Raw genomic sequence first — 26,714 nt, forward strand, 5'->3', positions numbered from 1 at the left:
GAAACTCTTATTTCAAAAGCACAAGAAAATAATTTTTTCCATGATATGTCACCTTTAAATGCAGAAATTTAGTGCAAAGTCAAATGGCAGTTTCGAGACCACAAATGACTGAGTGTACAATCTTCGTATCTGCAAATCAACTGATAAAAGTAAGAAATAATAGCTACATCTTTGCACACACACAAAAAAAAGTGTTTGAGCTCTAAATCAGGGGCTTATAAGCTGTGTTGGGGAAAAATAAGAAGAGGAACACAGTGTGTATGGAACTAAAATAAACCGTCCTTCTCATCACTTTCAATCAGTCTATCACTCTCGCAGGTATCTATGAATGCTTGAGGCAGCACAGCCAAATCAAGAACATCATCTTAAAAATAGAAAGTCATACTGCCCCCCCCCCCCAGTTAGCCAGTCCTCCCAGAGCTGCTAATAAATAGAAAAGCTAGGGGGGAAATTGTTGAGCATTCTGTGAATCTATTTTCGGCTGCTATCAGCAGCTGCTGCCTGCAGAAGCATGTCTTTATGGCAGCCAAGCGCCATATGAGACACCTTTAATGTTATAACCAGTGATCCTATTGATCCTATTGCACACGCATGCGCACACACACACAAAAATAAAGACTCTACACTTTAAAGCAATAGGGAATCAACTCAGCATGCCTCTGAGGAGAGAATTAGATATGAACCCCATTTCTCGGTCATTACAGACTACAATTCGACATGATGCGTTTTGAAGATGAACGATAATTAACATACAAGCAAAGGCAAATGTGGTCCTTTAGACATATCTGGGATATTCTATGATAGGTTTGTGCTTTGAGATCACAAAGCACCTATAGAGTTACCACAACATAGAGAATCAGCCATAAATAAATTATATTTCCTGCAGCTTTCATAGTGAAGTTCTAAAAGGGAACTCTTAAAAGACTCCTGGCAAAGACAATACAAGCCATTATACCAGCTCTTAGCTGCAGAAGATGAACATGTTTTCTCCAATTATAATTTCTCTCTGTGGCTTCTCTATCCATCTATACATTTCTTATGAATTTCCATTCAGGGATCAATGAAGGAAAAGTCCAGTACAATGAAGTATACTGTATGATATTGCTACTCAGCTCCAGCTTGTTAGTGGTATGCAATAGTTCTAAAGCATAAATACAGTATTTAGATATTTAGTTTTAAGTGTTTAGTTTTACGAAGTAATTTTCAATATTACAAGGGATTTTCATTTTCTATGAACTTAACTCAGGGTTGTTACAGACCTTATACACGATATAGCCAAAGAGGAGGCCATATTTATCTGATGTAAACAAAAATGAGGCAGTGCAGGTTAAGATGTACCAGCCATTCGATATATTATACTGCTGTGTACTTGTGTGCCAATCGTTTAGCCAATGCAACATACAGCCTCATTTTTGTAGGCGTTAAATTAATGGTGTCTACTCTAGTCATCTCTTGGTTGCTGAAATAATACAGCAGTAGTGGAAGACAAATATGGGTTTTCTTTTTTTTTGTTATTAAAAGTTTTTATTGATTCCATATTATATATATATATATATATATATATATATATATATATATATATATATATATATATATATATATATATATATATATATATATATATATATAAAAATTTAAATAACAGAATATTTGGAATCACATTATATTATTTACAACCCTTCCTCCCGAACATTAACTACCCCACCCCACCACCCAACACAAACAGATACCCCAGTGGTCAAATACAATTGACAAAGACACACAAACAGACAATAAAACAGAAGAAAATATTTAGAAATACATTTAAAAAAAGTATATGTTCAAAAACAAAAAGGCTACAACATACACATTTAAAACAACACGTCTCCCTTCACTGCCCCTCCCCGAGAGCCCTCCAAAAAGGCCAAATAGCTGCCCCACCTCCTGATGAACATATCCATGTTGCCTAGCCTTCTATATGACAACTCTTCCCAAGCTGCGACCCTGCCCATCTCCTCGCACCACTCACTAAACGAGGGGGCTCCAGCTGACTTCCATCCTCTAAGGATAACCTGTCTGCCCACCATAACACCGGCCAGGATCCAATTCTTCATGTACTTATCTCCTACATCAATGACTGCCCCGTCACCCAAAATACAGAGCCTGGGGCAAAAGGAGATCCGAGTACCCAATACATTGCCCATAAAATTCTGGACCCTCAACCAGAACTCCTGTATCTTACGACACCCCCAAAAAACATGGGTGGTGTCTCAATCTTCTGAATGGCATCGCCAGCAGGTGGGTGTGTCCTTAAGACCAAGCCTATACAATTTAGAAGGGGTCAAATAAAATATATGTAGAATCTTAAATTGCATAAGGTGCACCCTTGCATCTCTAGATGCAGACTTGACATTTTTAAGAATTCTAGCCCACACTCCCTCCTCCAAAAACAAATTTAAATGTTTCTCCCATAATCTTTTGAGGGAATTTAAAGCTCTGTCCCACAGACTCTGAATTAGCAGGGAGTAATACACTGATGCTTATGACCTTTTCCAAAAGCAGTAATCACCATTCCCAGAGTATCTGCCGCACTAGGGGGTGCGTGCCACTCCCCAAAACAATGCAGAGTAGGTGGCGCAGCTGTAAATACTTATAAAATTGAGATCTGGGAATCCCAATATTTTGAAACAAATTTTCAAAAGGTCTCAATATTCCACTCTCATATAGGTCACTGAGTGTATTAACCCCCCTCACAATCAAATCTGACCAACAGAAAGGGGACTTATTAATGCATAGTTTAGGGTTCTGCCATATGCTCGAGGCTTCGTTTAAATAAATATCCGAATTTAACACTCTGGACACTTTTGTCCACATCGAGTGTAAATGCAATATAACGGGGTGTGACTTAACTTCTCTATTTGATCGAAAGGCTTTGCAGAGGCGAGATAGGGGCAAGAGCTTCCTTTTCAATACAAAACCAGGGAGGGGCTCTCTCAGGTGGAAGCAACCAATGAGCCAAATGTCTGAGACCGAATGCATAATAATAAAACAAAATCTTGGGTAGGCCTAACCCACCTTTGTCAATCGGCCTATGTAACTTATTAAAATTTAACCTGGCAGGCTTACCATTCCAAATGAAGGACTTCGCTATGCTATCAAATTGCTTGAAATAAGAGAGGGGGACATCTATTGGGAGAGATTGTAACAGGTAGTTGAATTTTGGAATACAATTCACTTTAATTACATTAACCTTCCCAATTATCGATAAGTGTAATGAAGCCCACCTGTCCACGTCATTCGAAAACCTTTTTATTAAGGGATCAAAATTAACTAAATTGACTAAATCAGACAAATTTGCTAGGAATAAAATTCCCAAATACTTAATGCCCTGTTTGGGCCACTGGAAGGCGCCCGGCTGGAAGGCCGTTACTGGACAGTACGCTGTCAAAGTCAAAGCTTCGGATTTAGACCAATTGACTTTGTATTCTGAGAACTTGGAAAAGGAATGAATAATTCTGTGGAGGCAAGGCATAGATCTAGTGGGGTCGGAGACGAATAATAAAATATCATCTGCATAAAGCAGAAGCTTATGCGCCACACCTCCCACCACCACCCCTGGAAAATCATCCTCCTTTCTTATCGTGGCTGTTAATGGTTCCAGGGCAAGACAGAACAATTATGGGGAAAGAGGGCAACCCTGCCGAGTGCCCCTATTCAGAGTAAAATAATCTGAAATTAATCCATTTGTTTGTACCACTGCTACAGGGTGTCTATAAAGTAATTTAATCCAACCAATAAATGTACTCCCAAATCCATACATTTCCAAAATCTTAAAAAGATAATCCCATTCTACCATATCAAACGCCTTTTCGGCGTCAAGTGAGATGGCAGCGACTGGAGACTGATCATTCACTATTGACCACATAATATTGATAAGACGCCTGATATTATCAGAAGAGCTGCGGCCCTGAATAAACCCCACCTGATCTATATGTATAAGAGATGTCATAACCTTACTTAATCGGTTAGCCAAAATTTTTCATCTAGTTGGATCAGGGCAATTGGACGGTAACTTCGCTTGGATCTTTTTCCTTTTTAAGAATCAGACAGATCCGGGCTTGTGTCATGGTTGGAGGAAGCTTTCCATTCTTTAATGTTTCAGTATAAACTTCTAACAAAAGTGAAGCCAGTTCTGTAGCATAGGATCTAAAAATTCTGCGGCAAAACCATCTGGCCCCTGAGCCTTGCCAGTAGGTAGGGACTTAACTACCTCGTCAAGCTCCTCCAAGGTTATCTCAGAATCAAGAGAGTTTTTTGCTCAATCGTCAGTTTAGGAAGATCTAATAGTTCCACAAAGTTTCTAATATCTTCATCAGTAGACGAAGACGTGGAACTTTAAAGATCAAGATAGAACTTTTTAAAAGCATTATTAATATCAATGGCCGAGGTAAAAATCTCACCACCAGCAAATTTCACTGAGGGAATGGTAGAAAATGACTATCTCTGCTTTATATATCTAGCCAAAAGCTTCCCTGCTTTGTCACCCGACTCAAAGTATGACTGTCTTGCCCTGAATAACCAAAACTCCACTTTCCGTGACAAAATAGTATTATATCTGTATTTCAATCGAGTCAATTCTCTGAGGCCATCAGATGACATACGGCGCTTCAGCTCTGCCTCGGCACTTTTAATATTTCCTTCCAACGAGTTCTAGTGCCTTGGATTTTTTGATGAATGAGGCATACTGCATGATCCGGCCCCTAAGAACCGCCTTAAGAGCCTCCCAAGCCATGCCCACAGAGGATACTGAGGACCAGTTAATATTGATTTCAGTCTTTAACATTTGTTGGAAATCAGGATTTAGCAAAAGGGACACATTAAGGCGCCAACTATATGATTTCTTTTTCTCTGTATATGGCAACACCTCTAAACTCACCAGGGCGTGATCCGAGACTAAGATATTTCCAACTGAGCAATCAACAACAGATGAAATGAGGGATTTGGATATAAAAAAAAAAATCTATTCTAGAATAAATTTTATGGACTGATGAAAAAAAATGTATAGTCCCTACCAGATGGGTTCAAAAGTCTCCAAATATCTGTAAGACCAAGATTTTTACACATCCTGTGAAGCGTCAATGTTGCTCTAGCGGGTTTACACACTTTTGCTTCACTATGATCAAGGACTGAGTCCATAAAAAGATTAAAGTCTCCTCCCAATATTATATCATGAGGGGTGCCAGCGGTTTGCAGCATCCCTTCAAGATCTATAAAAAAGCCCTGATCATCAACGTTAGGTTCGTAAATATTAGCCAAAATCAACCTTTGCCCCTGAATTTCAGCTAAAACAATAATGGCTCTCCCTAATTTATCTTTAATCTGCTTGAGACATTTGAATTGTAGATGTTTATTAATCAATATAATAACTCCCTTGCTCTTACTTGAGCCAGCACTAAAGAAAACACGTCCACCCAATATCTTCCTAAATTTTTCAGCTTCCTGCGGGGAGAGATGTGTTTCTTGAAGAAGCACTATATCATATTTCTTACGTTTAAGAAAAGTAATAACCTTCCTTCTTTTTATGGGGTGCCCCAACCCATTTACATTCCATGTGGAGAGAGACAATCCACTCATATTAACATTTGACATTTTGATATAGTAGAAAAAATAAATTGTGTGTCAAAAACAAAATTATACAGACCACATTCCCCATTAGTGAAACAATCAAACCCCGAACTTCCCCCTGAACAAAACAAACAGAAAAAAGAAAAACGTGTGCATTAACCCCGTGCACAAAAGCGCCAACCGGCGACAATCCCTCTAAACTCAAAAGGTCCATGAACGCCCACGAGCCCCCACGACAACTTTGCCATCGGATTGCTCAATTTTGCCTCACAAATTTATGAGGCAAAATGACATAACAGAGAATACTTTGTAAAATAAACCCCAGCCAACAGGAAAAATGAACACAAAGAATGTGTAGATTCATTCACAGAACTGTCTCGAAGGTGTGATCTTCCACAAAACAAATTCCAGCTGATATAAAACCGTTCAGATTCCTCGGACAGACAAATGAATGTTCAGTGAGCCAGCTGTTATAAGTTCAGCGGATGACGTAATCATTCCAATGTCCCATAAAAATACTCAACAAAATAAACTCCAGCCAGCAGGAGGAATAAGCACAAAGAACGAACAGATTACTCCACAGCTGTTCAAAAGGAGTGTTATTCAATAGAACAAGTTCCAGCCGCTAGGCGGAACCAATACAAAAAGAAACAAAACCGGCATCCCGGTTCCCCGGATGGTCGAGTCAATTCACTCGGAGACCGCATAAAAGTATATACCATGACTTCTCAAGATCTTCAAGCGTTTCAAGATGTTCCAAATCAACTTTGGTTGCGGGCGGATTAGCGGCTAATTCCCTCTCCGAAGACTCCAGACAATCGATTCGTCTCTCAACATCAGTCACTCTTGTAACTAACTCAGAGAATTTTATTTCCATCGCCGTAATCGATCGACGTATTACAGTGTGATTCTCCAAGTCAGCAAGAAACTTCGTCAGCCTCACCGACATGTTGGACAACTGACGCTGGATCTCCTCTCCCGCCGCGCCATCCAAATCGAGTCCCCGTTCTGTAGGCCTGTCGGGGCTTTCATCCTGAACATGTAAGTGTTAATTTAATGTCTCCAGAACCCGAGGATTTTGACTTCTTTGCCATGTTTTGCCTCAAAGAGCAAATGTGTAACTGGGTGTATCAAATTTCACCAGATTATAATATGAAAATAATAAAAAATTTAGCAAAGTGCGCAGAGCTCGTCGCTCACACGTCTGCTTCTTGCATGGTGTCACATGACCCCCAAATATGGGTTTTCAATGGCCAATACCAACATCTACAGTAGTGAGCAGGGTTTAAGTTGGCTGGAGGGTTGTGGGGAGATGAAGAGAGTTCCAAAAGCAATATTTATGAATGGTTGGTCAATGTACATATGCCAACGTCAGACGGATGTCTTTAACCACTATATCACGCCTCCCTGTTTTTTCAGTATTCTTCACCATGAGTGACTCTAATCAATGGACCCTTTTCACAGCCTGTGACAATGTGTTTCTGCTTTATTTAGCAGCGAAAATCTAGCAAACATTTTTATATTAAAGTTTTTTAATATAAATTTTTTAAAAATATTTAATTATTTAGTGTAAATTCAAAACATTATAATTTGTATTACTGTGTAATACAAGTAAAAAAAAAAAAGTCAACATTGACAGGGTTTCATATGCAGCTGTTGAGCGAGTAAATTTGGCACCTTTCGCGCTTCTGAATACCATAATCCACCACTTGGAAAGTCATGGAAATGTAATAGTGGATTTTTTCTTTTGCTGTTGGAGCAATTGGGAACTCATACATAACATTTGCAGTGGTCTGTCATGTACCTCAATAGAGGTTTAGCACACTGTTGTTTACTTCCATGTACCAAACTGGGAAATGTGAAAAGGGTCCATCGGACTGCAAAGTACTGCCCAAAATGCCTTTTTAATCAATCAAGCAAAAAAAAACAAAAAAAATAAATTAAAAAAAAAAAAAAATATGCAACTATTGTTTTCTTGCTAAATCACTGCTGTCACTTCTGAGTACTCAACCACATATCCCTTGTAGGTCAGGTGTATCTGTCCAGGCAGTTAATGTACAGTATAAAGAATAAATAACACCACCACTTGAGGAATCTCACCTTCTGTGGCAGGCTGATGACCGGCTCATGTTCCGTCTGGCCTCTGAGGAGCAGGGAGAAATACTGGCTACAGGCTGCCAACACTGCCCTGTGAGCACGGATCTCCCTCCCTTCCACCAGCACAGTCACATCACACAAGACGTCCTGCTTCCGCTGTTCATTCAGGCACAGAAGGACGTTGGCACAATGCACCGTCGACTCATACACATACATGGGAGCTTCAGGCTTCTCTTCTGTAGACATTTCTTGCTCAGGGCCTGGAGGCAAAGCAAACATACAAGATCCATTTACAAATGAAGCAGCAGTAGGTCAGACTCTGCATCCATGACATGGACATGGACATTGCTCTTTCCTGAACCTGGAATTACTCAGTAAATATTGATCCATGGCGTTTAATATTTTGGCTTTCATCATAATTTATGATTATCTTTCTTGAGAAACAGCATTAAAGGTGCATTTATTAATCTTTTTATGTACTTTATGTAATCTTGGACTTGGACACTGACACCTAGGTGTATAGAAACAGCATCATTCAAACGCAAGCACATTTTCAGTTATTAATGCCATCGCAGAAATTCACCGTTCATGCAATCTATAGCAGGCCTATTATATCGTCCTTTAAGCTGACAAAAATGAAAAGGAGTTATTTTAGATACAGCACAGAGCTATTTGCTGTATAGCATTTAGCATTTAGCCCCTGGATGAACTGGATTTCGGATGGTTAGTGAAAAAGATGCAGGTTTTAACGCTGAAATACCATGACCAAAAGAGGTGAAGCTGTTTGGTGAATTCGCCCCTTTGATGTTCAAAGCTCATAAAACATGCTGGGTTTACTGAACCACTCTAACAATTCAATCACCTGATCACATCACATAAAGAAAGGTGAGTACGTCTACCCACAGTGGATCATAAACAATGAAGAACTACTCATTAACCAAAGTCCTTTTATATCAAACAGTTTGCTGGTATATCTAGAATTTAACACCTACTATAGGAACCACTAATAGAACAACACACACAAAAAAAGGAGTAAAGTGCAGTAAATCTGCACAGATGTCTCACACTGAGTTGATGGCTAATGAGTAGCATGTGTCAGCTACAAAAGTGGGCTGACAATTAGCAATTTGATTTGAGGATTTCCAAAGCAACAAGAGGCAACTAGTAGAGTTTCAAAGATACAAATGACATTCTTTTTTTAAGAATGTCAAGAGCAATTGTCTTAAAAATAAGGACAGTTATGACATAGTTATTATTTTGTCTTCTAGAATGTACAGTATGTAATATATGTCAGATATCTTCATTAGGATCATACTTTAAAAAAGACTAATTAATAATCATCTTATTTTTCTAAATGGTAAACATCTTGCATTTTCTTCAAGTGGTATGTTAACTAATGAGCATAACTATTCTGTACTTGATTCTGGACATAAATTCTATACATTCTGATATCATACTTTCATTCGTTCAGTACTAAAGGCATTAATAAGCTGAAACAAGGAATTACCAAAGGGGATATTCCAATTATTTTGAACAAGCATACTGAAGATGAGCTATTGAGTTGTAATTACTCTCTCTAACACACGGGCATTCATCACAACATTTCAGCATCTTGGCCTTGGTAATCTCCGCATCAGCTCGTGAATCATTTACATGTTTCCCAATAAAGATTAACTCTCTCACACACACTCTTACACTGACAGAGAAATGTCTGATAGCAGCCGTCATCGGCATGCTCTACCCACGCTAATGAGATATCACCACCATTTCAAATCATTAAGAGATGCTGCTCTGAGAAAAAATAAATAAAATAAAAATAGCATGCAAATAAACATAAGGAATTACACGATATTTCATCATCAACAACAACACTGTGATGCATGACCATACCAGACAACCATGACTATTATACAGATGAGCAGTTTTACAATGGAGCTATGTGTAATTTCAATGTGGCACAGTACAATAAACTAAGACATCAAAAGCAGTGTTCATTTTTTGTTTCAGTCAATCTTTGTCTTTTGAATTCAGTCAATATTTCGTCATGTCATATTCATTTAATTTAATCAATTTCAGCCTGACTGAAATGGCATATCATTTTAGATGATGAAAACATTTTAGTTTTGTGCAAAATGACAAAAACATGTCAAAACATAATCAACTAATTTTAAAACCTGTTTAAAAATGTATAAACATTCATTAATTTAAATATGCACCAAAAATATCAACATTCATCAATACAAACAAAATAAACATTGTTATTGTTGCTAACAAAATAGCATAAAATATTAGCTACTTTTCAGAAGTTAGTATACTGTGAATTCTTCATACTTAAGAGATGGTTATTCATTTGTGTTTTAGAGACTGTTTAGGACATTGCTTTACATGTAACATGTTGATATGCCAACAAAGTATTCACAAAGTGAGTTACACATTCTAGAACAAAACTTAGTTCAAGTTCATCATTGTTGATTCAAAAGTTGTAATATTAAATTAAAAGAATATTTCGGGTTCAATACAAGTTAAGCTCAATCGACAGCATTTGTGGCAAATATTGATTACCACAAAAATGTATTTCGACTTGTCCCTCTTTTTCTTTAAAAAAAAGCAAAAATGGCAGTTACAGTAAGGCACTTACAATGGAAGTGAATGGGGCCAACCCATAAACATTAAAATACTCACTGTTTCAAAAGTATAGCCACAAGACATAAATAATATGTATGCTAACATGATTTTAGTGTGATAAAATCACTTACTAACCTTTTTGTGTAAATCTATAGCCAATTATAGCCCACTTATACCATAACAATGTAATGTCAACAAACACTAAAACCCTAAAACGACTGTGAAAATTATGATTTAAACAACTTTACGATTCAAACAATACATGAGTTTTAACAGACAAATTAATGTAAGTGCTTTTATATTTCTGCCTTTAAACACTCCAAAAACTGGTCACATAAATTGAATTAATTCAATTGTAAGTGGCTCACTGTAACCTCGATTTTAATTTTTCTTTTTTTGGTAATCAACATTATGCTATGAATGCTTTCGTTAGAGCTTAACTTGCATTGAACCCTGAATATTCCTTTAATGTTGTGGATATAGTCAAATCGAAAAACCCTACAACAACAAACATTTCATAAGTCATTTTGTTGATGAGATTAACGCTGAAAAAGACTAATAGATTAAGACTAAACGATAGATAGGATAGTCATCCATTGAAAAATAATTTACAGTATGTATAAAACTAGGTTTAATCAGCTGCAGTGGAAACAGACCATTGTCATCTGTATTACAGAACTAGCCTACTTTGTTTCTAGCCATCCAGGACTGAATGGAATTATAATTAGAGAGCATTTTTTTAAATGTCCACTGTGTTGACCAGCCCTGCAGTCTCTCTAATTTATGAAGCCCCTAATTCCCTGACCTAGATCACAGCCAACAACAATATGGCTTGATATCGTGCCTCAATAATTCCTTTGACGGACAAGAGACTGTAATTAGCACGTTTAAACTCTAGAAAACAAACAGAAATCAGATTGTTGTGTGATAATTGTAAACAAAAATATACAGTATAATCCTGGAACGATCAAACTCAATTTATTATACAAAAAGAATTGAGGTTTATTAGCACTACAGTTCATTAAAAATTTAATTAATGTGATTTGCTGTATTTGCAATTAAACTTAAAAAAATAAATTAAAGTCCATTAAATCCCTCACGGATAAACATTAAATAATTGATTACACGGCACAAACGTGGTGACCCCATTTTCCACATAATCACCAAAAAATTCATTTAAAAAAGCACATGTAATTCAAGGCCTCCTCATTTCAGGGGGTAATATGGCTGTTATGACCACCAAGAGAAGCCTGGCCTAATTTCATCCTGACCTGATTATAGAGGCTATTCTTTTAGTTCCAAACACTAAAAACCTTTCTGTGAATAATAAAGAGAGCACTGTCTTTTATAAACAACTAAGGTGAGATGTAACAGCTAAAGGTTTTAAACCTTCAGTTACCAGCCCAAATCTCTAACCACTTTGCCACCCCAAAGTAATGCTAAATCTTATCTTTGAAGAAATCTCATTGAATTAAGCATGAACTTGTAGACATCGAATGAACATATCCTGATGAAATATATAGGCTAACTATAGCCGCTATTTGAAAATTCCATGATCTCATCTTTTTTGTTGCAGGATGTGGAAGGTTGCTTGAGCAGTAATCCAGTGCTGCCTGCTGGTTGTTGTTTTTAAACCTGCAGGTTAGAAGTGAAAACCACACAGAACCCAACAGAAAGAGGCAACACACCTAACATAGGAGCTCATCTTGGGGGGGATTTTCAACAATGAACTATTGTGTTCAAAGTAAGGTTAGTGGTCTCTTTTTCAGTGAAAAGGATGTGAACAAATGGAGCTTAAAAGAATGGATCTCTTTGAAAATGAAAGCTATTTTTTGGTACTCCATGGGAAAACTTCCACAATGCATTCATGATCATGTTCACATCTGCCCTGCTTACGTTCACAATGGAACCTGGAGTTGAGAGGTCCATTCCATTATTTAATTTAATTAAAGCTGTAATGTGTAATTTTGTGTCACAATCGTTACCAAATGTAAGCGCAAAAATAACTAGATTGTTAGAGTTTGTCAGGACAAACTTTGATGTTTACATTTACATTTATTCATCTGGCAGACGCTTTTATCCAAAGTGACTTACAAAAGAGGAACACATAAGCAAATCATCTTAAGGAGACAGTGGTACGAAAAGTGAAAAACAGATTAAATTGCAGATTTTTTTTTCTTTTTTTATGAGTGCATGATTAAGTGCTCATGGAAAAGATGTGTTTTTAGCCGTTTTTTTGAATACAGAAAGTGAGTCAGCTTCACGGATGGTGTTGGGAAGGTCATTTCACCAACGTGGTATTATGAAGCCGAAAGTCGGGGAAAGTGTTTTGGTGCCTCTTTGTGTTGGTACAACAAGGCGACATTCCTTAGCCGACCGCAGGCTTCTAGTAGGCGTGTAGCTCTGCATAAATTATTTTAGGTATGCAGGTTTGTTGGCTTTACAAAGCCTGGTCCGAAGTTTGAAAGAAAGAAAGATATATTTAAGATATTTTGAAAGCTCTAGGACAAGTTACATTCACAAATTTTGGTCTTGGTTTAAAAAAAACCTAATCTACCCTAATCTAAGTCTGTAGAATAACAATGTTAAGCCTACATAATGATTGTTTGCTAAAGTAACACCACCCCCCCCACCCCGCGTCATCTGCCATTGGCCAAAAAACAGAAAGTCCTGCCCCAATTACACGCCAATGTAGGGCTGGGTGATATGGCCAAAAAAATTATCAAAATATTATTTTTCATATCGTCTGATTACACGATACACATTCACATTTGCACATTGCACATATTTTTGGCAGAAGAAAAGAGGAAAAACAAAATCCTAAACATAGATTCACATTTCACCTAGAAAAAATTTTAGTTTTAATGTTGGGCAAAGTACATTTGTTCACTGAAAGGCAATAAGGTGTTAGCTTAATTCTGTTCTAGCTAAACAGTTGAAGTATCTCTCCAATGTCATACAGGGTATTCCTAAGCAGGTTTTCCAGTGCAAAGATAGGGGATGACTCCATGCCAGAGTATTTTGGGCACTGACTGCTAAAACATAGCATGAATGAATCATGATTTCCCAGACTGTAGTGAGAAGTGACTCATAACTCCCTTTAATATGGGCAAAGGCATCCATGACACAGAAACACTCTATAAATATACACAGAAGCTCACAGTGTGGTTGATAAACATACTTCAGTACAAGCAGCATATAATACAATCAGCAGATGTTCATGAGCGAAACAAGAGAAAATACATTATTCATATTTTAGACTATGGATTTTAAAGCAAATTGGTAATTTACCCTAGAAAATGTTCCAGTTTTGCAAAACAAATATAAAAAGCTGCAACAGTTTGGCAAAGCAGAAAGTTTTTTCACACATTGACTTTTGGACTTTATTCCATGTCTTAACCCGCTCTAATGACAATTCATAATAACAGTACGAAATGCGGCTTGTCCAAAAACATACGGCTTTGTAAGGCTGGCACTAGGATGTCTACGCCCAAAAGGCGTCATTTGTAAAAGGTTTTATTATCATACATGTTTGGTATCATTCAAGTGCAACTGGTGAAACAGTCTCATTCCCTTTCGGCAAAGTCAAATCACAAGTAAGATTTAAGAACTTAGTAAAATACTGTGTTCTATCAGGGGCATGCCCCTCCCAGGTCTCTCACAGGAACCATCAGATTAGGTGCATTCTTTGTAAACATCAAACGACCTACTCAATCACAAGTTTCAAAGGTCTACTTACAACCCCCTAAATTGTAAACCAAATCCTGAATAACATCAAACAAACACATCTAAAATAAAAACAGAATCGTTTGGTACTTAAGGAGAGATGACAAAGGAGCTCGGGGAGTCTGTAGTCAGATATCCCACGCTTATCGCTGCGTGTCATTTTCTATTGCCAGGTATGTTTCTTTGACTTGTCTAATGTTTGTTTATTCTGATCATGTTTGAAATTGGCTTTGATTGATTTTGTAACTTACGTTTTAAATCCTAACTGGCAAATAAATTGTTACTTTTTGATTTATTCTGTATTCCTCCGAAACGATTTATCACCGGTAGATTCGAGGGACGCCTTTTGTTACAGGATAATGATCATTACTGGAGCTTATGAATAGGAGAAAACCACGTAAGACTACCAGTCACTGCTTATCACCATCTTAGCAAGTTGTATGAAACATGACTAAATAAAACTATCATCTGGTTATGAGCAAGCAGTAGGTGGCCAAACCAGATGATATCAGTAAACCCTGCAACCGCTGACTATGAACGGAACTGGCGATTTTGTGTCCGTGAAATCTATGTAATTAATCGGCATATGACTCTGAGCGACAATCGGGACCCGAATGAAAGGATAATGAAAGATAGGATGATTCAGAGCAATCAAGAACTTAAAAAAATTAAATTAAAAGAATTACCAGAAATCAATTAGAGCTTAAATCTACATTAGAGGTTCAACTTAAATTGGAGTCAGATAAAATTAATAACGGAGTCAACTGATAAAGTGCAAATTAATAATAAGTGTTTTTGCTTCAGCGCTCAGAAAAGACAGAACAATGCAGAAACCTTCAGCCATTATTGGAATCTGACATCGGACCAATAGTATGGTTATACCCTTTTTTACAGCTTTTAAATGAACCAATAAACAATGATTTTTAACCCCTTACCCAAACATGAACCTTACCATGATTTTAAAAGGAAAATAACTTGTGTACCATGGGAGTAAGAAAACATTGGGGTTTGGAACAAGACAAGGGAAGTGTTTTAAAGGTTACTGACATACATCAGTCACTTGCTTTGCATTAAAAAATATGGAATGAGTAACCAAATTTGTTCACAGATATTTCCTTTCTTAAATTTAAATTTGATGCCTGTATTATATTGATTTGAAAATTATATTTGTTGATTGGTTGGTTGATTGATTAGAATAAAAGTCAAATATATTGTATATTATAGCCAAAACACTTCTTTTTCATTAAATAAAAGTACATATAGATTTTCGCATTTAGCACATGCTTTTATCCAAAGTGATTTAGAGTACATACATTTTATTAAAATATTCCCGTGCGTTCCCCTGTAATCAACCCCATGACGTTGGCGTTGCTACTAGTGCCATGCTTTACCAGTTGAGCTACAAAAAAATAAGACCCATAAAGTGTCTACACACTAAAACTAGAAAGCTCCCGTTAGAATCAGCAAAGTTGCCTACAGAGCAAGAGCACCATTAAAGTTCGACTACAGTTCAGCTACATTGATTATAACGGGAATGTTCTAGTTTTGTTGTGTTGCAACTTGCATCATGTTGGCCACTGTCAGTGTAAATGAGGTGTCAGCATGACCAAGGTCTGGACATCCTCATACAGATGGTAATTAAGACCAGCATGGGAGTCTGGGGTTCAAACAACATGTTACACGTGAAAAATCACAATTAATTTCATGAATTTCAAATGAATATCACACACGTACAGCATGTTCAAACATCTCAGAAGAAATTATTAACATAATGAACTAGGAATCACAGAAAAGCTTTGAAGATATAATTTTTCTGTGATCCCCTTAACTGATTGTGAAACATCAAATAGAAGGGATGCAAAAAGGCAAAAGCTGAAATGCTTGAGCACATTTTAAAATTTCATCATATTCTACTTCTGGACTATTTGATTAAGAATACAAACATGCATTAAAAAAAATTACTTTTAAATCTATACAACTCAACCTGGACATGTAAAAAGACATGTTGGGACAGCTAACTGTTGAAGAATTCTGAAAAAACAAGACTCAAACAGGCTTGACCAGCAACAAAAGATTTATTTTCTGTGAATAGGGCTCATGTAATCTCTTCATTCTGTACTAATGTCGAATGATCTGACAAGGCAGAAAGGTTGCAAGGGATTTACCATAACCCTTATTAGGCAATGTTCTTGAATAGTTCACCCAAAAATTAAAATTCTGTCATTATTTACTCATGCTCATGTCATTTTAAACAACTACGCTGTTATTCGGAACACAAAAGGAGAAATTTTGTAAAATGTTTATGTAGCAATTTTCGATGCACTGAATGACAATTCATGGTGACTACAGCTGTGCAGCTCCACAAAATGACATAAAACATTATTTAAGTATTGTAAATGTAGTCCATACGACTTATGCCCAATATTCCAAGTCTTCTGAAGCCATTTGTTAGCTTTGTGTGGGAAACGGCCTGAATACATTTAGCTATTTACTGAAAATATTCCCCTCCGTTGAAACTCTGAAATCTCACGCGTTCGCAAAGCATTCAGTTTCAAAAATAGTTTTGATACATTAACACCAAAATGGCATTGGTTCTCATTTCTGATGTAATTACTTACATTTTGGGCTGTTCTTCACACAAAACTAACCATTATTAAAAAATATCCTTTGTGTTCCATATAAAATGTAGCATACTAGTTTAGGTGCGTAAATAATGATAGAATTTTCATTTTTGGGTGAACTATTCCTTTAAAATTGGGACTAGTTTTGATTGATATATTCCATGCAATTAAAAAAGAAAAATAGATTTTTTAATGCTTTGGAGTTTCAGTGCAATTGTGAAATAGGGATATTTCACCCAAAACTTAAAATTCTGTCATCATTTACTCACCATCATGTTGTTCAAAACCACATGACTTTTTTTCTTCCATGAAACATAAAAGGAGATGTTAGGAAATATGTTAGTCTCAATCACCATTCACTTTAATTGCATATTTTTTCCACAACATTAAAGAGAATGGTGAAGTAGGCTAATACTCTGCCTAACATCTACTTTTGTGTTCATGGAAAAAACTCATACAGGTTTGGAACAACAAAAATCGAGGTTACAGTGAGGCACTTACAACGGAAGTGAATGGGGCCAATTTTCTGACGTTTTAAACACAGAAATGTGAAAATATCATTTTTACTGTCGTTTTAGGTTTTAGGATGTGTTGACATTACATCATCATGGTAACAAAGTTGTAAAATTGGCTATAACTTTACACAGAAAAGGTTAGTAAGTGATTTTATCACACTCAAATCATTTTTACACGCATGTCCTTTATGTCTTGTGGCTATACTTTTGAAAGAGTATTTTAATGTTCAAAAATTGGCCCCCATTCATTTCCATTGTAAATGCCTTTCTGTAATCAAGATTTTTGCTTTTTTTAAAGAAAAGGAGGGTTGAGTCAAAATAAATTTTTTTGGTAATCAACATTATGCCACTAATGCTGTCTTGTCTTGAATTCTGTCGATTGAGCTCAAATTGTATTGAACTCGGAACATTCTTTAAGTGACAAGTCAGCTAACAGTATAAGGACTTGTTTACAAGGATTTCCCTGTTAAGATTCACAAGCATTAACACTCCTGATTATGTTGGTAAAACTAAGAAATCCGATTTTACAATGACAGATCACCACCCTGAATTTGAGGTAAAGTTCAGTGTTTTCATTTAAAAGAAAAGAGGTAACAAAAATATGATCCAGTGATATCTAGGACATTTAAGATTAAATTATAATTCATAAAATGGATAACTGCAGTGTGGTCCTGGATGGTGATTTGTCACAAAGTGCTCCAGCAGCACTGAAACAGACAATATAGGAACAGTTTTGACGCAAAAAACCTGTTCAACTAGCTACTTTTTATATAACTGAGCAGCACCCATAGAATAGTCAAGTCATTTATCTGGGCTGCGCTTTTCACAGCACATATCATAAATCAGCTTTCCAGAAAATGATGCTGTGACAGTTCTCATTGAGCAATTTAAATGAAAAACAAGATTGAAAATCATGCCTTAAAAAGATTTGTCTCGATACCCCCAGTGAGCAAGCCAAAGGTGACTTTGATTAAGGGTTACACTAGGCCCAGTGCTATGTGCAACGAACGCACAAAACATCTTATCTCATTTTCGTGAGAGCACTAATTCTAAGCGCCAGAGCAAAGCACAAGTGGGCATGGGTGGGAATGTTTGCACTATCTGTGGGTGTATGCATGCAAACTGTGGGTGTATTGTATGTTAATGAAGTGGCACAAAGTGCAATTTGCTATTTTCCTGAGAAATAGGTAATTGCGCTACGATGTATGAGAACCACATCTAATCTTGGTGCAAAGCCTAAAATCAGTTCCTGCATTTGCAGTTTGGGGATTCCACCAGCAGATTATATCAAATAGCTGGGTAAAAATATAGATTTTCTGATGCATCGCGATCTTCATTTGAACAATCTCGATATTGATTCTTAAATCCCAAGGTCGATCTTTCACTCTATGCGGCAACCCTCTATAACACAAGTAAATCACTCACATGTGCAACCAAATCTCACGCAATGCGACTAAAAATGTCTATGATTAGCCACTGGCTAGTAAATGTTCAGATTTCACTCACCAGTGATTGAGTAGTATAGTGGAAAAGAAGTTATTAGCACTGAGGTCTTTTTACTGCGTGTTGAGAGTAAAAGTTTGGTTTAACTCGTTCTAGGTGTCCAAAGACGAGATCCACGGATCTGTCATTGAATAATGTCTCTTTTAATACCCTTTCTGTTTTTTTTTTACAGTCAGTTAATGATTAAAAACAACAACAAAAGAAACATTTAATTCTAATCGCACATGGATGCGCTAAATAAACCATGCACATGTTTGTTATATGCACTTACTGGCTGATGCCGCTAGTCTTAAAGAGACAGTAACGATTAAACACATATTCTACATATCAATGTAAATACTTGTAAATAGTACAAATTATGCAAGTAAACAATAAAAATGTAACAAATATACAATACATTCAGAAAGTATTCATTTTTTTCACATTTTGTTATGTTGCAGCCTTATGCTAAAATGCTTTAAAATTATTATTTTTTTCCACATCAATCTACACTCCATACCCTCCACACCTACCCTCCACTCCATACCGTCCTCTCAATAATGACAATGCAACAAACAGATTTTTAATTACTTTGCAAATTTAAAAAAAAGAAAAAACTCAAATATCACATTGACATAAGTATTCAGACCCTTATCCTAGTACTTATTTGAAGCACCTTTTCTTAGCGATTACAGCTTCAAGTCTTTTTGGGTATGATGCGACAAGCTTCGCACACCTGTATTAGGGGATTTTCTGACATTCTTCCCTGCAGATCCTGTGGGATTGCAAATTTATGTGTGACTATAAGATCAGGTGGTACACAGTCTTTCACAGTACATCACATGAAATAAAACTACAGTAATATACAATCTAGCATTTAGGATGAGCACAGATAAATGATGCCTGCTTCTTAGTTCATTCTTGATAAGAATCAAACTGTGCATGAATGTTGACCTGTCTCTAGTTCTCGGAACCAGGTGGGCATCAAGCTTTTTGGTGATACTATTTATCTATATTAGGCATGCTGGAGCTCACAATGCCTCAAGCCATTTGATGATAATTATCTAGATTAGGTCTATTTGTGTTTACAGTTGGGGGTACATTGTTTCACCTCTGTTTCACCCCTGTGTGTAAGGCTAATATGGATAAGGACTGCCACTGAATGCCAAAAAATACAATGTATGCCTCCCTAAGTCAGACTTGATTACTGCCGCACAAGACAGCACATTCTGACCTGTAGACTGATGCCTCATGATCTTCTACAATAAAGAATCCTGCTTTACCCAAGGCTCCTAGTCTTCTCTGAGAAGTTTCCAACAATCCTCTCAAGCTCTGTCAGGTTGGATAGGGACCGTCAGTGGACAGCCATTTTCAGGTCTCTTCAGAGATGTTCGATTGGGTTCAAGTCTGGCCTCTGGCTGGGCCACTCAAGGACATTCAAAGAGTTGTCCCTAAGCCACTCTTGCAATGCCCTGTTGGAAGGTGAACCTTCGGCCCAATCTGAGGTCCTGAGCGCTCTGGACCAGGTTTTCATTAAGGATATCTCTGTATTTTGCTGCGTTCAGCTTTCCTTCAACCCTGACCAGTCTACCAGTCCCTGTCACTGATGAACACCCCCACAGCATGATGCTACCACCACCATGCTTCACCTTTGGGATGGTACTGCGCACCTAGTTTCCTCCATTTCACTTGGAATTGAGGCCAAACAGTTCAATCTTTGTTTCATCAGACCAGATAATCTTGTTTCTCACAGTCTGAGAGTCTTTTAGGTGCTTTTTTTAGGTGTCTTGCACTGAGGAGAGGCTTCTGTCTGGCCACTCTGCCATAAAGCCCAGATCAGTGGAGTGTTGCAGTGATGGTTGTCCTTCTGCAAATTTCTCCCATCTCCGCACATGATCTCTGGAGCTCAGCCAGAGTGACCATAAGGTTCTTGGTCATCTCTCTCACCAAGGCCTTTCTTCCCCAATTGCTCAGTTTGGTTGGGCGGCCAGCTCGAGGAAGAGTCCTGGTTGTTCCAAACTTCTTCCATTTAAGAATTATGGAGGCCACTGTGCTCTTGGGAACCTTTAATGCAGCCAAATTTTTTTGTAGTCTTCCCCAGATCAGTGCCTTGACACAATCCTGTCTCTGAGCTCTGCAGGCAGTTCATTTGACCTCATGGCTTGGTTTTTGCTCTGATATGCATTTTCAGCTGTGAGACCTTATATAGACAGATGTGTGCCTTTCCAAATCATGTACAATCAATTGAATTTGCCTCAGGTGGACTCCAATCAAAGTGTAGAAACATCTCAAAGATGAATACTTATGTCAATGTGATATTTCAGTTTTTCTTTTTAATACATTTGCAAAGTTATCAAAAATCTGGTTTTTGCTTTGTCATTTTGGGGTATGGAGTGTAGATTGATGTGGAAAAAAATAATTTAAAGCATTTTAGCATAAGGCTGCAACATAAAATGTAAAAAAAAAAAAAAAATGAAGGGGTCTGAATACTTTCTGAATACACTGTATAAATGCAACACAATATATGCAATTTCAAATTAACTGATGGAATAGACTAAATTTGAGCAATTTTCAAAAGCTAAAATGTGACCAATTTGATGAAAAACTAAAGATAAAATATTATTTGTAAAATTGTATCTAGAAGGTTTGCCTAGAAGTTTATTTTATAATTAAGAGCATTAGCTGAGTGAGAATTTATAACAGAAATGCACCCATAAGAATCGATATCCAATTGAAATCAAAAGCTTGTGAATCAGAATCGAATCAATACGCATCCCTAATACCAAAGAGCTATCGATCACTTTTCATACTAGCCATGATTTGTGTCAGTAGATCTTGACTAAATTTTTTTTTGTATAGCACCAATTCAAAGCTCAAGGACGCGGTACAGAAATTAAACAGAAAACATATAACAAATATACATTACAAAACAATGAACAATGGGAGAAAACCAAAGCATATTTCAAGCAGGTAAGACACGGGCAGCAGGAAGAGAGCCAACAGTCTCAGATAGGCTGATAGAGAACATTCAAATGTGGCAGGTGACAATACAGTCACAGAACAGGGGATGCATTGAATAGATAGCCAATTTACAGAACCAAATTCTTATTCCAGCCCATTAGCGCTTTGGCTGTGCGATTTCTCCAACACGCTTGCACATAGATTAAGCATATGCTTGCATGAAAATATCACAACTTCATGGCCATACATAGTGCTGAGCTTAAGGCAAAGCACTCTTAAAATAGGGCCCTAAATGTCTTTGAAGTCCATCCCGAACTGACTGCAAAATAACATTCTGTTATTGTTAACATGTCAGGAACTATATCTCCTGGTGGGAAAATGCTGCTTAATTTGCAAAGTGTCCATGAAAATTTGTGTCCTAAACATTTTTATGATGAAGTAACTATACTGTGAATAATATATTCTATGAAATATATAAAAAGTAGAAAGAGTGGCATACCATATTCCTTTTTGACTTTCATTTCTTTAACCCTATTAAAAGATGCTGTACAGATAACCACCTCTGTGATAGAAAGTATGTCCCAACAATTTATCTCTCTTTCAGTATAATAGGCCTATATCAGACTAAGTGCAACCCACATGTCATACTGAAACCCCAGTGTGTTTACTGCTTAACACAGCTGGTTTCCTGCATTCATATTCAACTGCTGATTTGACTGTGTCAGTTTTACCTAAGTCAGCTGATGACCTACTTCAAATAGAGGATAAGAGTCAAAGACTCCTCTTTCATCTGTCCGTCAGTAGCGGAAGATTCCGGTAAAATCTAAAAAGCGCAGTGGTAAGCATCATAACACTTATATTCAAAGGAATAATAGACATGTGATGGGGGTGTAGCTGCCGATTCTTGTGTACTATTTCAGCTGGAATATATCTCAAGGCTACACATTTGGATTTGGTGGTTGAAGCTGCAGTGGTTGAGATATGCACAAACTGCTTAAAATACACTGAAAGATACAGACCTGTCTTAGAAAACTTTGGCCCTGTCAAATAATGCATTAATCTACATGATGCATGTCTTTGGAAAAGGTTTATCCAAAAAACAAAGCCAGAAATATGGGTAATCTATAATCTCAGGAACCCATTTAAAATTATAATCACAAATTAAGTTAAAATACTGTCATTATTTACTCTCCCTTATGCCATACCAAACACATGCTCTTATTTTTTTTAGTGGAACACAAAAAAAGAACAAATTTAGCACATTAACCAAATTCTCTAACCTCCAAAAAGGGCAACAACACCATAAAATGTTATATTCCACTGAAAAAAATTACAGCATTCGGGTTTAGAACAACATCGGGGTGAGTAAATAATGGCAGAATTGTCATTTTTGGGTGAACTATTCCCTTAATGATCCTATTAGCAGTGTCTGTAATCTCTTGGATTGTGTCATTTCCTCTCTCACGGCTGTCCCTCTGTGCCCTCAGAGTCGATCTCTCAGGCTAACAGCACTCTAGCTGTTCAGCAGGAAGTGAATCAGTACTTTATGGGTTCATTGAGTCCGTACAGTTAATAAATGGCAGCTGTGGCCAAATGCATTCCATTTCTGCCGCTCTCACCCTAATTCTTTGACCTATCTGTGGGCATTAGAGGCATAAGTCTTCTCATAACATGACTCAATACTTCATTAATTGCTGTGAACCACTTTAATTACAATGTATGGGTTACAGAGGGTTAATGATATTGTGGTGAAAAACCATACCACAACATACAGTTAGCCAAACTCAAACTAAATGAGCAAAAACAAAACTCTAAACTCATATTCAGTGATTTAATGGTGTAGAGATGGAATAAAATTTGTATCATGTCCATTTCACAGACATTTCACAGTCCTTTGTCTTATTATGGATTCCCTGTACTGTCATTCTGAATATTAATTTGTCTAAAAACACAATAAGAAGCATTTGAAATGTGGATGTTGTTTTCTTTCTAGATTTAAAAAAATTTAGGTTGACGGATTTGGTTAATGTACAAAAGTTGTAATTTTTTTGGTGGTATCATTCATATCTGTAGTATAAATGTTGTGGGATGAATTATGCTCAGAAATACAATACTTAGTGTTAGAGGTTCGTTCAATTACCTAACCCTAAATATGAGCAATACTGAAGTAACAGCGATGCTTGGCTTCCACTGTTGAATGCTAAAGGTCAAATATATGGTGACTCAATCATTTCATGACACAGAACCACAATTCTGTTTGCTTGCTCTATCGATCTATTACAGAAGCCGTTTTTACTAGCCAATGAAGAAATATTTTGATGTTGCAAACACATGCAGAAGACAAAGAATGAATGTTTCTCAACTGATGATAAGCGACAAACCCACAACTGCTGACAAAACACACAGATGTAACACATGTACTTTCATCTGAAAACAATCCACTGTTACATGACTAAGAACTTAAGAAGACATTTCTGCAGTCTATAGTGAAGACTTGCCATTGATTTGGCACTGGCCTTTGTTATGCCACACTGTACTGCCCTACAAAGGCAAAACGCAGTAACTACGCCAAGACTGTCTAGCTAAATGTACTGGTATGATATGTACATAAATCTAAAGCATAACCCATCCGTCACAGGACAGATCATAGTCCAAGAGACCCGATTTCGGTCATAGCTCAATTTTGACAAAATGTTTAGTTACTGCATTTTGCCTTTGCACGGCAGTGGGGGGATAAAATCAGTCTCGAAAAAGAGCACTAAAACAGATACAAGATCAAGACACCTAAAAAGTCCTAAGCCATTATTGCCATAAAAAACATGAGAGCACTTATGTCTTTATTAGGAACACCTGTTCACCTGCTTATTTGTGTGATGATCTAATCAGCCAATCGTGTGGCAGCAGTGCAATGCATAAAATCACGTGATACAGGTGTAAGGAGATACGTGTAATACGTGTATTACGTGTAAGGAGCTTCAGTTAGATACGTGTAAGGAGCTTCAGTTAATGTTCACATCAACCATCAGGATTGGGAAAAAATTTGACCTCTGTGATTTCGACCACGGCACGACCCAGATGGGCAGGTCTGAGTATTTCTGTAACTGCTGATCTGCTGGGATTTTCACGCACAACAGTCTCTAGAGTAGAGGTCAGGAACATTTTTTACATGAAGTGCCATTTTTTATTTTCCTGGTTAATGGCTGTGCCAACGAAAAAATATTCAACATATTAATTAATTAATTACATAAAATCCAACCCAACTGTCCCTCTCCACTGCTTCTCCACATCAACACTCCAGGAAGACCAAATAAGTGCCCCACTTCCTGCCATAATCACTCAAACTGCCCAGCTGAACTTGACATGGTGTTTAAAATAAGCCGGTCCTGCACAAGACGCTGAAGAAAAAGCGAGACTCGGTGCAAATGTCAAAGACATTCGTCCAGCATGTGTTTAAACAATGGGAAAACAGAACAGACGTGCACAAAAACACGTTCGTTGTGAACGGCCCCTAACTCGTCCATTTGCGCGTGTCTGTGAGTGAGAGCGCGTGCACGAAACAAGTTCGGTAAGCCTGTTTATTTTTTCATTAATTACAAACCCGAACCTGAAGTCCTACTTGAAAAACTGACCCGAACCCGGCCGAAACCTGTCGGGTTCTCAGGTCTCGTCGGGCCCGGGTCAAGTTGCAGACCTCTGGGCTACAACAGCAGAAGACCACTTCGGGCACCTTACTGGAACCATAGTGTTTCTATGTAGTAAAAGGTACTGCAGTGAAGCTAAAGCTCAATAACACATAAAGACAATGATTTCTCACCATATCACCACACTGAGGTCACAGCTTTAAATAAAGATCTATAAGACATTGAAAAGTGTCAGAGAAAAGAGCTTTGCAAATCAACTTCAATGGTAAAATGTGATAAATCTATCCATTAAAAATCTGAATATTTCAAGAATCTGATTAAAATTTCCCCCAAAAGGAAAACAGGAAATGAGCTCTATGTGCTGCACCACAATATACCTGTGAAAATCTCACAGGATGTTAACCACAAACACCTCATTCACCCATATTAACCATATCATATCTGCTCTCTGCTAATCAAAAACACATAAAATCTTGGTCTATGTGGTGTGATGATTTGTTTGATAAACAGTAAAGCTTAATATTTAGATTAAACGAGACACAATAGTTGGTCTTATGTCAAATAAAGGAGATATTTCTGCTGAAGGGATTCTGCAGCGTTCGTACGCTACCTTTTTAAATGAGTCCAGTTCAAAACATAATAATGAGATAAAGCAACTTCCTACAACAAACACAAGGTTAATTAAAACCTTGTTTTGGCAAGCTGACAGTACACATCCAAAAAGCCACCAACCATTGCCCTATCACACTTCTTTCATTACAAAACAGTGATGCAATTCCTCTTATTTGTAATTAATGTTTAAATATCCTCCATCGTTACATGCTCAAAAGAACTGTGAAAGACTTAAAATCCAAATGTAAGAAAACTTGGGTGACAATGATAAAGTTCTGAGTGTATAATTTCTTGATTTACTTTCAGACTTGTTTATAACTTTACAGCTTTGTGTCTCCAAAGTCTTCACACCTCTAATGAAAGAAACAGCGAATAGACAATTTAATGGTTTTGGAATTGTCATCATCAGTCTACTTTTACATTTAGCCTATTAGACAAGTGCAGATTAATTACTATTATATTTAGATAGATAGATAGATAGATAGATAGATAGATAGATAGATAGACGAGCATACACAAAATAACATACAATCATGCTTAAAATATGGTCTTGCTGATCAACATCATCCTACTTTTTAATTTACCTTATAAGCACTGATTGTTTACTTTTGATAGATAGATAGATAGATAGATAGATAGATAATATGCAATAGTGCATTAAATGTTAGTATGCTGAATCATCGTTTCCCATTGTCTCAGCCCGAGTGCATCTGGTTCAACCCATAATTGTACCTGCCACGCACTAGTGACTGAATGCGCGCGCGAACCTCAAGACCTAAAAATGTCAGTGCAGACTGTGGATCCAAAAGCGTGACGTAAGCTTTCTCAGT

General features: G+C 37.1%; 1 protein-coding gene across 1 annotated transcript in view; it reads right to left on the reverse strand.

Moving 5' to 3' along the window:
* LOC127455429 (transcription regulator protein BACH2-like) overlaps window positions 1–26,714 on the reverse strand; it is a 42,868-nt gene that overhangs the window by 15,675 nt on the left and 479 nt on the right. The window contains exon 2 of the mRNA XM_051723335.1: window positions 7,705–7,961. Coding sequence (XP_051579295.1) covers window positions 7,705–7,947 — 243 coding nt within the window. The 5' untranslated portion in view covers window positions 7,948–7,961. The remainder of the gene's footprint in view (window positions 1–7,704; window positions 7,962–26,714) is intronic.

The sequence above is a fragment of the Myxocyprinus asiaticus genome, chromosome 17, assembly GCF_019703515.2.
Source record: "Myxocyprinus asiaticus isolate MX2 ecotype Aquarium Trade chromosome 17, UBuf_Myxa_2, whole genome shotgun sequence".
In the NCBI taxonomy this organism is placed as follows: Eukaryota; Metazoa; Chordata; class Actinopteri; order Cypriniformes; family Catostomidae; genus Myxocyprinus; species Myxocyprinus asiaticus.